General features: G+C 38.9%; 5 protein-coding genes, 1 long non-coding RNA gene and 1 other non-coding gene across 9 annotated transcripts; 3 read left to right on the forward strand and 4 right to left on the reverse strand.

Moving 5' to 3' along the window:
• Positions 1-170: 170 nt before the first annotated feature.
• Positions 171-2,644, forward strand: LOC103872429 (dihomomethionine N-hydroxylase). Its single transcript, XM_009150825.3, has 3 exons — positions 171-1,230; positions 1,521-1,794; positions 2,069-2,644. The coding sequence occupies exons 1-3, from the start codon at positions 250-252 to the stop codon at positions 2,434-2,436; spliced, it is 1,623 nt and encodes a 540-aa protein (XP_009149073.1). The 5' UTR covers positions 171-249; the 3' UTR covers positions 2,437-2,644.
• Positions 2,485-5,420, reverse strand: LOC103872430 (glutathione S-transferase T3-like). Its single transcript, XM_018659992.2, has 5 exons — positions 5,012-5,420; positions 4,857-4,923; positions 4,618-4,698; positions 3,403-4,214; positions 2,485-3,296 (listed from the first exon to the last, which is right to left on the reverse strand). Exons 1-4 carry the CDS (start codon positions 5,093-5,095, stop codon positions 3,403-3,405), a joined length of 1,044 nt encoding a protein of 347 aa, XP_018515508.1. The 5' UTR covers positions 5,096-5,420; the 3' UTR covers positions 2,485-3,296.
• A 256-nt stretch (positions 5,421-5,676) lies between these two features.
• On the forward strand, positions 5,677-6,700 carry LOC103872434 (mediator of RNA polymerase II transcription subunit 22b). Its single transcript, XM_009150830.3, has 3 exons — positions 5,677-5,927; positions 6,080-6,145; positions 6,353-6,700. Exons 1-3 carry the CDS (start codon positions 5,745-5,747, stop codon positions 6,584-6,586), a joined length of 483 nt encoding a protein of 160 aa, XP_009149078.1. The 5' UTR covers positions 5,677-5,744; the 3' UTR covers positions 6,587-6,700.
• Positions 6,701-6,922: 222 nt separating this feature from the next.
• Positions 6,923-9,191, forward strand: LOC103872433 (serine/threonine-protein kinase RHS3). The gene is made up of 3 exons (XM_009150829.3): positions 6,923-6,961; positions 7,200-7,798; positions 8,155-9,191. The coding sequence occupies exons 1-3, from the start codon at positions 6,923-6,925 to the stop codon at positions 9,044-9,046; spliced, it is 1,530 nt and encodes a 509-aa protein (XP_009149077.1). The 3' UTR covers positions 9,047-9,191.
• LOC108868834 lies at positions 7,082-7,548 on the reverse strand. Its single transcript, XR_001955048.2, has 2 exons — positions 7,325-7,548; positions 7,082-7,242 (listed from the first exon to the last, which is right to left on the reverse strand). It is a non-coding gene; the product is annotated as an uncharacterized LOC108868834 (long non-coding RNA).
• Positions 9,192-9,297: 106 nt separating the features above from the next.
• TRNAR-CCG lies at positions 9,298-9,370 on the reverse strand. Its single transcript has one exon. It is a non-coding gene; the product is annotated as a tRNA-Arg (tRNA).
• Positions 9,371-9,393: 23 nt separating this feature from the next.
• On the reverse strand, positions 9,394-12,331 carry LOC103872432 (thiosulfate/3-mercaptopyruvate sulfurtransferase 2). Of its 3 annotated transcripts, none has more exons than XM_033272885.1 (12): positions 12,044-12,331; positions 11,783-11,959; positions 11,602-11,661; positions 11,414-11,476; positions 10,982-11,106; positions 10,715-10,877; positions 10,552-10,611; positions 10,305-10,363; positions 10,121-10,202; positions 9,972-10,035; positions 9,818-9,885; positions 9,394-9,722 (listed from the first exon to the last, which is right to left on the reverse strand). In XM_033272885.1, exons 1-12 carry the CDS (start codon positions 12,155-12,157, stop codon positions 9,618-9,620), a joined length of 1,140 nt encoding a protein of 379 aa, XP_033128776.1. In that variant the 5' UTR covers positions 12,158-12,331; the 3' UTR covers positions 9,394-9,617. The 3 variants fall into 3 exon arrangements, with proteins under 3 accessions (XP_033128776.1, XP_009149076.1, XP_033128777.1); XM_009150828.3 differs by having other exon boundaries at positions 11,783-11,962; positions 12,044-12,330; XM_033272886.1 differs by lacking the exons at positions 11,783-11,959; positions 12,044-12,331 and having other exon boundaries at positions 10,978-11,106; positions 11,602-11,654.
• Between the last annotated feature and the right edge of the window lie 933 nt (positions 12,332-13,264).

Below are 13,264 nucleotides of genomic sequence, written 5' to 3' on the forward strand. Positions count from 1 at the left end.
CGTTCAACTTTAAATCAACCTAAGTATAATAGTTTATTATTCAACATGATCAGTCGCTGGAAATTAGATATAAAATATATAAACGTGATTTCCTTAGTACCTACCCATAAGCCCAAACCCTCACGTGAGCATCACATGCATGATATCGAATCTATAAATACTTAAAACACAAGAGACAGATTCACAAACTTGTTAGTGTTCATTGCTAACGAGCACACAACTCTCTCTCTACTCACACACACAAACATCATGACAATGATGATGAGCCTTACAACATCATTACCATACCCTTTTCAAATCCTACTAGTCTTTATCTTGTCCATGGCATCAATCAGTTTGCTTGGCCGAATACTATCAAGACCCACAAAAACCAAAGACCGGTCTCGTCAGCTTCCTCCTGGACCACCAGGATGGCCCATCCTCGGCAATTTGCCCGAACTAATGATGACTCGTCCTAGGCACAAATATATCGACATCGCCTTGAAAGGGCAAAAACCGGAGATCGCATGTTTCAACTTCGCCGGAACACACGCCATCGTCATAAACTCTGACGAGATCGCTCGAGAAGCGCTTAAAGAGCGAGACGCCGACTTCGCAGACCGGCCAAATCTTTTCAACATGAGAACCATCGGAGGCAATCACAAATCAATGGGGAACTCACCCTACGGTGAACAGTTCATGAAGATGAAAAGAGTGATCACTACGGAGATTATGTCCGTTAAAACATTAAACATGTTAGTAGCTGCGAGAACTGTTGAAGCGGACAACCTCCTTGCTTACCTTCTCTCCATGTACAAACGGTCTGAGACTGCTGACGTTAGAGAGTTCTCGAGGGTTTATGGTTACGCTGTGACCATGAGATTGTTGTTTGGAAGGAGACATATCACGAAAGAAAATGTTTTCTCCGACGAGGGAAGGTTAGGACAAGCGGAGAAAGATCATCTTGATGCGATTTTCGAAACCTTAAACTGTTTGCCGAGTTTCTCTCCGGCGGATTACTTGGAAAAATGGTTTAGAGGTTGGAACATTGATGGTCAAGAGGAGAGGGTGGTAATGTACTGTAATAAAGTTCGCAGTTACAACAATCCGATCATTGACGAGAGGGTGGAGCTATGGAGGGAAAAAGGTGGGAAAGCAGCTGTTGAAGATTGGATTGATACTTTCATTACGCTAAAAGATGAAAATGGAAAGTATTATATCACGCCGGATGAGGTCAAAGCTCAATGCGTTGTAAGTAAACACTATACTATTTTACTACTATAATTGATTATATAACATTAGACAATTACAAGATATTAATACAAAATACTATGATCATCGAAGTAATACATTACAGTATATATATACACTACTGATACTATTGAAAATGGCATTAGGGATAGTTTTACATGATTTTTGTTTCAAAAGAAATATATCTACTAAAAATAATATTAATTTTTTTTTATTGTATGGAGAATCAACTTTTATTAATTGTTTTAGGATCCCACTAAAATCTATTGTTTGATGTTTTGTTTCTGCAGGAGTTTTGTATAGCAGCGATCGATAATCCGGCAAATAACATGGAATGGACACTTGCGGAAATGTTAAAAAACCCGGAGATTCTCAAAAAAGCTTTGAAGGAGTTAGACGAAGTGGTGGGAAGAGACAGGCTTGTTCAGGAATCTGACATACCAAATCTAAACTACTTAAAAGCTTGTTGCAGAGAAACATTCAGGATTCACCCTAGTGCTCATTATGTCCCTACACATGTGGCTCGTCAAGATACCACCCTCGGGGGTTATTTCATTCCCAAAGGTAAAAAGTTGTATATTATCTTAGGAATTACGTTTTTACAATAGTTAAGGTTATGCGTGGTTAGATTATAAAATATTCCACCAACTGTATATATAAGGAATATTGTTGATATTTTTACAGGTAAATCCATGACAGTTTTTTTTTTAATTATGATGCATCTGAATATTCCACACATACACATAAGAAAAAGATAAAATCAAACATGTAACCAGTTGAGCCACCAATAATTTGATATGATACATATATTAAGAAAGTATATATTGGTTTTGGACAGGTAGCCACATTCATGTAGGGCGTCCAGGAATAGGCCGGAGCTCCAAAGTATGGAAAGATCCATTGGTATACAAACCAGAGCGTCACCTCGAAGGAGATGGAATCTCGAAGGAGCTTTCTCTGGTCGAAAGTGAATTGCGTTTCGTGTCGTTTGGTACCGGTCGGCGTGGCTGCGTCGGTGTCAAAGTCGGGACGATCATGATGGTTATAATGTTGGCTAGGTTTCTTCAAGCGTTTAACTGGAAACTCCATCCTGGTTACGGACCGTTAAGTCTAGAGGAAGATGATGCATTGCTTATGGCTAAACCTCTTCTCTTGTCCGTTGAGCCACGCTTGGCACCCAACCTTTATCCAAAATTCTGCCCTTGAGAAGAAAGAAAAAACACATAACAGAAAAAGGAAACAAGACAGCCGTTGTTTCTCTGTTATATCATACAACGGTTCATCTTTTCTATGTTATATTCACGTGACTTCAGTTTGTTGTTGTTTAAGACTATCCTTGGCCAAATATCGCCATTGTTTCATGTGTGTGTGTTTTTCCCCTCTTATATATCAAGTCTTTTCAAAATTTCGTGTACCTCTGTTACTTAATAACAATTAAACATTTCGAGTCACGATAATTATAGCTAAAGAGCTTAGCGACGATCAGGTTGACTTGAGAATGTTAGAGCATCTTTATCCTTGCAACTCATTATGGGTTGCTTAGTAATATTTTAGTAGTATTTAAGAAGTAAATTATGCTAAGAGACTTGGGTAAGCAACTTCATTATTTTGCTCCTCCATTGCAAGTCTCTTATATTTGGTTGCTTAATTTTTTTTAACAAATTTTATTAAAATTTTTATTTTTTTATTACATTAAACATAATAAAAGATAACATTTTAAACATAGATTTTTTTTTTAAAAACTTGAAACAACAATTTAGTAAAATAAGCGATAATTATTTGAAAGAAGCATCTAAGCTTAGTTGTTGCCATCACCATCCTCAAATTGACGCCGTATATGTTCAACCAGATCATGTTTCAGTTGTTCATGCATTGGTTTATCACGAATTCTTGCTCGAGCATCCATCGTATTTGCCACACCATTCCGTGACACTACAAAACAAGAGTACAAGACACTACAACACTCCGTGACACTACAAGAGGTGAAACAAGACAGTCCGTGACAAGTTCATCAAACACAACTGGAACAAACAGTACACTCCATGACACAAGTGACTCCGATGCGTCTGAAACAAACAACAACAATTAGCAACAAGTTCATCAAACACAAGAACAATGAGCAACAAGTATATACTTATTATAGTTAACCTAAAGTTCGATTTTAGACTTAACCTAATTAGGCATCAGCTCAGAAACGAGCCTAGTCTTCAGACCTTCATCCGCATCACTTAGTGGTTCTTTCTTTCCAAGGAGTTTGTCAAGTAACCTTAACTTAACTACTCTCTCCTTGCGAACCAAATCCTCTTTCTTCAGCTCCCACATAGAATGAAAATCAGACACCTCCTTCCCCTCGACCATCGGCTTCTTCTTCCCACTGGCTTTTGCTGCCTTAACACCCGGGGGTCGGTTCGTTCCGTCATCATCTACATCAACATGGGCGTTTACAGATTCGCTTGCTGAATGAGAACCATCACCAAGATTCTTCCTTTTGTTGCCGCCTTCATCGCCACACCATTTCTGGTCATAGCGAAGCTCCCTCCACACGTGTTCAAGGGTAAATTTCTTTTTGTAGTTGTTGTAGAAGATCTCGTGAGCATGTTTGATAACATCAACCTCATTTTGGCCGCTTGTCTTCTCTCTTGTTGCAGCTGCATACGATCCACTAAACTTGGAAACTTGATCATTGATCTTGTGCCAATGGTGCTTGCACTGGTTTGCTTCTCTCTCCTCACCGGGTGCAATGTTCGGACTGGCCGCATAAAATGCTGCAATCCTCTTCCAGAAAGCACCCGAACATTGCTCATTCCCTACTAGAAGATCTTTGCTTGTGTTTAACCAGGCGGAGATAAGCACAACATCATCTGAATGCGTCCATGCCCTTCTTTCTTTACGCTCTGTTCCCTTCTCTACACCAAAGTTGGAAGCTTCACAATGGAAGACACTGTCTTGTTGGCTATTAAGAAGCTCAACAAAATTTGCTGTCTCTGCGTATGGAGTAGAATCCATATCAGGAAATGGCAAGGGAGAGAAGAAGAAAATTGAAAAGCTGGAAAGAAAGAGAAGAAGGAATGCAGAGAACGAAGCTGAATGGAAAGAGAAGAAGGAATGAAGAGAAAGGTAAGAGGAGAACAAATTTAAATTCAAACATTCATCACACAACCAACCAATGCATTCATCACGCCCAACAACCTAAACGACTTGACATTTTTCTAACTCATTCATCACACTTCACCTTCAATTTTCTATCTAACCATCAGTTCTATTAAATTCCATACACAACCATAACAATACACTAACCAAAGCATTGATTGCCCTCGATTCAATTCCTAACAGAAGCTAATTCAATGCTTTTCATTTCATTACACCAACCAAAACATTAACACTAACCTGAGAAGCAATTGAAGTCCTTTGTTCGATGAACCTTCCTCACGTCTCTTTCCACAGAACATGATGACAGAGATTTGAGCACTCCATATCACCACAAAAAGACAAGAACAAAAAGAAAAGAATCAACAGAAAGCAAACAAATCAAAATTCTTAAATTTAGCAACAAACAAATCCCAATTGTTGAACAAAAATTCTTAACAAGAATCAAAGAGGAAACAAATAACAAAAGGAAACTTTACCTGATCGATACGAGGAGACCCACCAACAGAGAGCTCCTCCGTCGCCGTTGTGAGAAACGGTATCGAACTGACAAACACACAAAACTTCCGATCAGAACGAGAATAACCCTAATCTAAGACATGCATGATATAAAAGAACACAATATCATCTTTACCTTTACATTCCCGTAGAGCCACAGAGAGATAGCAGGTCCTCGCCGTCGACGAGACCCACAAGGAAGGAGAGAATCAGCGTTCATGCGTTAGACGAGAGACACCGAGAGAGAGCGGTCCATCGCCGTGGCCGTCGAGGAGGCACGGAGAGAAACCGAATCGCCTTCGGTCGAGAGGTTTCGAAAGATAGAGTGAGAAAGAACCGTGAGATGAAACGAAATCGACGACCCCTCTCTCCTCTCTCATCTCTCGTCCCAACACGTGTCCAAGAGCGTGGTTGCTTGAGTGGGCTTAATTAAGCAACGTTGTTATTGTTAATTTGGGTTTTTTATTTTCTTTTAATCCAATATTAGCCTAAGCAACCCACTAGCAACCATGGATAAAGATGCTCTTATGGATTACAATACTAAAAGGTGATTCCACCAAATAAAAGAAGGTGTTTCCATACGTAGACAGTAGTACAATAGTAATGTCAGTGACATGACAACAATAAGATCGTTCCACTTCCACATTGTCAGGCTAAACGTGACTACCTACCCAAAGTATTCATCTACTGTTAAATATAAACTCGGAAAGTAATGGGCTCAGTATATTAGGCCCAGTAATAATTTCAGTAGTTCAGGCCCAAGAATCATTTAATAGTTTAGGCCCAGTATATATACTTTCAGACCATAATCTCGCTTTAATCCTCCGTCCGTAACAAACTGTTCTCCTGTTCTCCGCAAGGACAGAGTAATGATGATGAAGAACAAAGCCGGTGGTGCCGGTGGCGGTATGTCCGGATCCGGTGAAGGAGCCGGACCAACGGCCGCAGCAGCTGCAGCAGCATTACAGAAGCAAAAGGCGTTATTACAGAGAGTAGAGACTGACATCACATCTGTCGTCGATAACTTCACCCAAATCGTCAATGTCGCGAGGGTAAGTGATATTCCTCCCGATTTATAGACTTTAGATCAATCTCAAATGCATAAGAATAGACTCGATTGAAGACTACCACCGTTGTATTGGCCAAAGTTTTAGTCTTTTTACTCGGCTGTTAATTGAGTTGAACTTGTTTGGTTTTTGGGTAGGTGAGCGATCTCCCGGTTAAGAACTCGCAAGAAGCATACATGATGGAGATGCGAGCTTCTAAAATGGTAATTAATCACTGATTAGAGCTGCTTGAAGATGCCACCATTATTAGGGTTTAGGGCAGAATCTTGAATCTGATGCCCTTATGTCCTTATTGTGTTCTATAACATTGAGTTACCATAATATATATTATCTAGTTTGTTTTGCTAGCTTATATTATACACTCATTTTGTTTTAACTGAGTTATTTCATTAATAATGATATGATGGCAGGTTCAAGCAGCTGATTCTATTTTGAAGCTCGTATCGGAGCTGAAGCAAACAGCGATCTTCTCTGGATTTGCTTCACTTAACGACCATGTCGAGCAAAGGATCGCAGAGTTTGATCAAGAGGCTGAGAAGACTAATCGACTGTTGGCTAGAATAGGCGATGATGCATCAGCCAGTCTTAAAGAGCTTGAGGCGCACTATTACTCTTCTGCTCAGAGGTTGAGTCCAGACGTTTAAAGGGATTTATTTAGTTAAATAGCCCAATATTTAGGCCACCATTATCAAACTCTGGTTTTAATGGGCCTTGACATCTAATCTATTTTTATTATTTCAACGTGTTTCATTCGTCTACATAGAAGGTAGATATCAATACTGTTTTAAAATTCACGACGTGCTCACCAATCATCGTTGACAATGAAGCTTTTGGTATATTCGTGACAACAAGTAATGTCGGAAACTATATGATAAAGCAACAAAAGTCATGAACATTGATGCTTTAAGTTTAAAGACCAAAGTTTTCAGTTCCCTATCACGACGCCAGGAAACTCTTTGATCTAACTTACCTGCTCGACGATGTTACTAAAGCCCGGAAGCAAGGTTGTCTCGCCCAAGGTAATCATCTCTCAATCATATCATCCTTGAAGAAAGTATCAAGAGTTATACGGATATACACATATCCTATTAGATATACATGTATAGATAAGTTTGGCTACTTAGGGTGATCTTGTGTGAATAGATAAACACAAAATATCATGTCGATAAAGACTATAAAGTTGTGTCATATACACAAACTATTTTACAGAAAGTTGTGAAACTCATAACAATAATGTTCTTTTTTGGTTACTTGCAGAAGAGTCTTCATCGTGACTCGGCCTCAACATCTCAACAACCATCTAGCAAAGATGTGGAGAAACAATTTGATCAAAAGACAAAGAAGGTTGAGGGATATCTAATAAAAACAGAGTCGTCTCTCACCATCAATCTGAATCCCCGTCTTGTACACAGTAACATGAGCTCACGAAGCAACAGCATGGAAAGCACATCATCCAACAAGCCTCACACAGGAGGAGATATCAGGTGGGACGCGGTGAACTATATGAAAGCCAGAGGAGTCAAGCTCGGAATCAGCGATTTCCGCGTCTTGAAACGGCTAGGTTACGGAGATATAGGAAGTGTTTATCTCGTTGAGCTCAAAGGAGCACACAAGACGACGTACTTCGCGATGAAAGTGATGGATAGGGCTTCTCTTGTGAGCAGGAACAAGCTGTTGAGAGCTCAGACGGAGAGAGAGATTCTGTCTCAGCTTGATCATCCTTTCTTGCCTACTCTTTACTCTCACTTTGAGACTGATAAGTTCTATTGCTTGGTCATGGAGTTTTGTAGCGGAGGCAATCTTTATTCCTTGAGGCAGAAGCAACCTAACAAGTGTTTCACAGAAGAAGCTGCAAGGTTAGTGTTCTAAAAAATTTGTATAGTCATCACCTAAGCACCCATTTAGGCAGCAAATTGGTTATAAACGAAACGATTTTTCTAAAATTCAGTCTAGATAACACATGTCTAGGTGCTAATCCTTCATAAAAAACGCTTAATTGTCTAGTAATTTCTTGAACATTGACAGATACATTATATTATATGTAGTAATTTTGTTTATAAATTTATATTGAAAAGGCAAAACTATGATCTTTGTGAAACAAATAAAAATTCCAAAACTACTATTTTTGGAACAGAGTTTTTAGTATATTAAAACAGAGCAAAACCAAAGTATGGAAACACAACATGTGTTCTGTTTTGTTGTTGGTTAACAGGTTCTTTGCATCAGAAGTCTTACTAGCGTTAGAATACTTACACATGCTCGGAATCGTGTACCGAGACTTAAAGCCAGAGAACGTTCTGGTCCGAGACGACGGTCACATCATGCTCTCCGACTTCGACTTATCTCTCCGTTGCTCAGTCAACCCAACACTAGTCAAATCTCCCTCCGTCCACGTCACCAGCAGCAGCAAAACCACCGGAATCATCAACGACGATGCGGCGGTCCAAGGATGTTACCAACCATCAACTTTCTTCCCGCGAATCCTCCACTCCTCGAAGAAGAACCGAAAGTCAAAATCCGACATCGGCGAGGGATCATTACCGGAACTCATGGCAGAGCCGGCGAACGTGAAGTCGATGTCTTTCGTCGGAACCCACGAGTACTTAGCGCCGGAGATTATACGCAACGAAGGCCACGGAAGCGCCGTGGACTGGTGGACGTTCGGGATCTTTATCTACGAGCTTCTCCACGGAGCGACGCCGTTTAAAGGGCAGGGGAACAAAGCGACGCTTTATAACGTGATAGGGCAGCCTCTGAGGTTCCCGGAGAATTCTCAGGTGAGTTCCACGGCGAAGGATTTGATCAAAGGTTTGCTGGTGAAAGAGCCGCAGAAGAGGATCGCGTATAAGAGAGGCGCGACGGAGATTAAGCAGCATCCGTTCTTTGAAGGTGTGAACTGGGCGTTGATCCGGGGACAGACGCCGCCGCATGTGCCGGAGCCGGTGGACTTTTCGTGTTACGAGAGGAAAGAGAAGGAGAAGGAGAAGGAGTTTTTGCCGGTGTTGGCGGCGGCGGTCGCAGACGGAGGGAAGGAGAAGAAGGTGTGTGATAAAGGTACACGTGGTGGAAGTGATCCTGATTACATCGATTTTGAATATTTCTAGCAACAACGAGGATCATATTTATAAGATTTTTTTTCTTTCCTTTACTTGTTACTAATGTAAAATTTTATCTATCAACAAAAAAAAAACATTGTTCACAAATGAATTTGTAACATTGAAAGTACAGGTGTGTGTGCCATATGCATCACCATTACCTTTGTATGATATGGTTAGTGTTCTAACCTGCAAAAGATTAAGGGCAAAGTGATAAAGATGAGTTAAAAGAAAAAGCATAATATAAAGAAACGAAAAGTCGACCACGGTGGGACTCGAACCCACAATCTCCCGCTCCGGAGGCGAGCGCCTTATCCATTAGGCCACGCGGCCTGTTTGTCTTACAACAAAAGTTATATAATATGAACGGTCATCTATTTTACCATCTTGTTTGGATTTTTACATGATATGTGTTTGAGAGAATAGAAACTATTTGCTGGTTTTCCGTAAGGACTTCGAATTTTTAACAATCTCCACAAAGGTAACTAAAACTCCAGAATCATAATGCAGAAAGAAAATGGACAGGTTCCAATCCGAGTCTATGACATTATGATCTTGTAGCTTTTTTCATCGGACTCTCTCATGCTGATGAAGAACCCACCTTGGGCATGTTTGGTTCCATTGCCCATTCAGTCCAAGATCCATCATAGATTGGCACATCAGTTTTTCCCAGACGATGAAGTCCCTGACCAGTAAGAGAAATCAGTCTCTCTGTTTTTTTTACCGTAAGGTCACAAAAAAAAATTGACTGAATTCTCTATAAGCATACAGAAAAGTTACCAATGCCAAAATACAAGCTGTTACACCGCTTCCACATGAGGCCATGATTGGACTGTCCACGGAAATGTCTGCAAATAAACTAAATGGTGATCGCTTGGAAATTAAAAAACCTACTTAGAGAGAATGTGTGTTAACAAGATGACTTTTAGTTTACCTTCTTCTTCAAACCGTTTCTTAAGCTCCTCAGCTGGTAACAGTATTTGAGAAGAATCAAACATCTGCATACGAACATATTATCGCATTTTCTGTTGTCAAAGCGCAAAAATAATAACTGTAAGCTCTCCAATTTTTACAGTGGCTTACCTGGGGATAATGGACACACTTGCTACCGGGTATATGACCGCTTGGTATTCCTTTGCGAAGATCTGGAGCAGTACCATCAAATCTGTTAAATAGTAAAGTTTACATTTTTTTTTTTTGGTCAAAAGTAAAGTTTACATTAGAATGCAACTTTATTCCACAATAAACAACTTTTTTGGAAGCATACCTAACTTTTGCACGTGCATCTATGTGCTGATAAGTCTTATTCTCCATATTTTCCTTGACCTGTCAATTAAAAATAGCTTTTCAAGAAAACTATCCATAAACATCTAATCTATCTATACACTTGAGTTATAACAAGAGTGACAACTTTGAATATGCACACTAGTCTGCTTCAATTTCACTCAAGATTTGATTTTGAGCAACAAAAAGAGTGATCATGGAACCAATCTTGAAGTTTAGGAAACACTAACCTGATCAAGTGTCCATACAAGATGTGGCTGGAACTTCGTCTTGAAAGTTACTGGACTAATCTGCGCAAGCAGCAAAGATGTGTATAAGCCATAAGTAACAGTAAACAGACTGAAACTGCAATTTACATTGGCAAAAAGCATTTATATGAATGAACAAACTTACTGATTGTCCTTTATAAATTTTCTCTACAACCTCACTTGCTGCATTGGCTTTCAAAATGGCATCACTTGTAGCACTAGATTCAACGTCATAGCCTGAAGCACGCCATTTCGGTAAGCCTCCATCAAGTACCCATACATTTTCATGTCCAAAGACTCTAAACATCCTGTTTTGATAAAAAACAAGGGTTCATCAGATTTGATAACACCTCCAAAAGAAAAAGTATTTAGCAAAGGCAAAAAGCTTAGGGACATGAGATCTGTAACCCACCACCAAACACGAGCTGCGCTAAAGAGGCCCTTTCCATCATACACAACCACTCCATCTTTGTTCTCGATTCCAAGAGCAGAACAAGCAGCAGCAAAAGCTTCCTCAGACGGTAGCATGTGTGGTAACTGTCACATGTGATTCAAATAATTTACAAAAAAGTATTGGTGGTTGGTTGTGCATTCATAAGACGCATAGAAGCTCAAAACCAGAAGCAATACCAAAAGGTTTTAATAGGAAAGTTCTAAAGAAAAAGGACATTCGCAATCAAAATTAAGTTGACAATATTTTCCACTTTAGTATCTGCAATCAAGGGTATACTTTCTGTTAAGGTTTCACTCGGACATGAATCATAATGGTGATGGTCAACAAGTTAGAAATAAACAACATGGTAACATCGTCTCTAAGGGAAAAAAAAAGACCGTGATAGCTTACATTAGTTCTTCTATCTGATATTCCATCCAAATCAAAGAAGCGAGCACCTGGAATATGAGCAACCTGTACAAGAAGGCAGCATACAAGAAAATCAAAATAAAGTCTTGTCTTAATTTTAATCCAGATCAAAGGCTTAAAAGCTTTTATTTATTTATTTAGTTATCTAACAAAAAGTACATAGTCCTTACTTGATACTCTTGGATTGGGTTTCTTTGCTCATGTGGCATGTACCATGTGGCATCCAACACCTGACCAGACAAAGAAACAACTTACAATAAGATTAATAATCATTGGAGACGACAAAGTCTTGAAGAAATGTGAAAATTACAATCATAATAATCCATTACATCCAAAAAAATAGCTGTTTACCTTTATATCAGCCTCTCTGAGATTAGAGTGGAGCCAATCAACAGAAACAACTGGTTCTTTGGTAGACATGGATGATGTCGCGTAACCAGCTTTTGGTCCAACTCCAGTAGAAGAAGCCATAACTCGACCAACGTAGGGAGGTGAATAGGCAGAGCGTAACTGTGAGCTGAATGCTCTCTTCTGAAATTACCATCGTTACAAAAAAATATTCATCTCAAACAACAAAGGAGAGAATCTCAAATCGAATTGATTAGAACTTACATTCAGAACTGTTGCGAAACCACGAGACTTCTGCGGGAGAGTAGAAGATAGAGAAGGATTAATCACGCAGCGACCAGCTACCAATGAAATTCTTGACAGAAGGGTCGAAGCCATGTAAGTGCAGAGCAAAACAGTTGTTGAGTTTTAAAGCCGACAACTTTCTGTCAGATTCTCACCGGGAACCAAAGCTGGCAACTTTCTCTCGAGCGTTGTTATTAACGATGCTGCTTCTGATCAGTGTTCCGACACCTTATCCGGACTTTGATTGGTTAGTCTTATTAAACGTAAAAATGCTAAAGCTATATATAATTTGGTCTTTGATCATCTTTTATCCATAGCCCATTAAAGGCACAAATCTTCTAGCCCAGAAAATTTTTATGGTAATTTTTGAAAATTCTGATTAAACTTTCTGACTTTTTTTATTATATATAATACCGATTAAAGTATTTTATTTATAATTTTTTTTACTATGAAAAAAAAACAAAGTTAGCATAAGTAGTTTGGTATTAACTTATTTTTGTTATTGACAATCTATTTAAATTTAAAGTTTAATTTTATCATTCATATTTAATTTAAATACTTATAAAGTTTAAGTCTTGATATTTTTTTATCATATTTCATAAGTCTTAACTGGTTAGAAAAATTGTTAAATTAGTCTAATTTTTATTTTTATATTTTGTTTGTAAAACGAAAATAAAAATAAAGACAAATATGTTTTTAAAATGTGTTTTAAAACATAAAACATTTTTATACTTTTCAATAGCTAATATATTATTATATAATAAAATAAATGAATTTATTAATTCATGGTTAATAATAATATAGTCAGCTGCTAAAACCAGATACTTACGGGTATATAAATGATTGTTTTGTAATTCTTTCAGCCTCCAAATCTAATCGTCAGCGGCTGATAAAGAATGGGGATCACGTCATCCACCGAGCCCAATTCTAGATACCACCTGTTCACGTTAGAGAAACTCCACCAACTGAAAGAGGAGAAATTGGAGGACATGCCGGAGAAAAGAGAGTTGGAATACAAGCAATATCCGAAGCTTCTCAAGACGTGTGGTGGAACGGGATCCACGCCTTATTCCCCACCAAGGGAGAATTGTCAATAGGTCCTCCAAAGGAAGGAGGCACAGAGATGGACGAGGACGACCAAGTATTTGAGAGGTTTTCAGATTTCATGAAAGAAGGTGGTTGCAAAAAGTCTTTTAGTGC

This window comes from Brassica rapa, chromosome A06 (genome assembly GCF_000309985.2).
Source record: "Brassica rapa cultivar Chiifu-401-42 chromosome A06, CAAS_Brap_v3.01, whole genome shotgun sequence".
Lineage (NCBI taxonomy): Eukaryota > Viridiplantae > Streptophyta > Magnoliopsida > Brassicales > Brassicaceae > Brassica > Brassica rapa.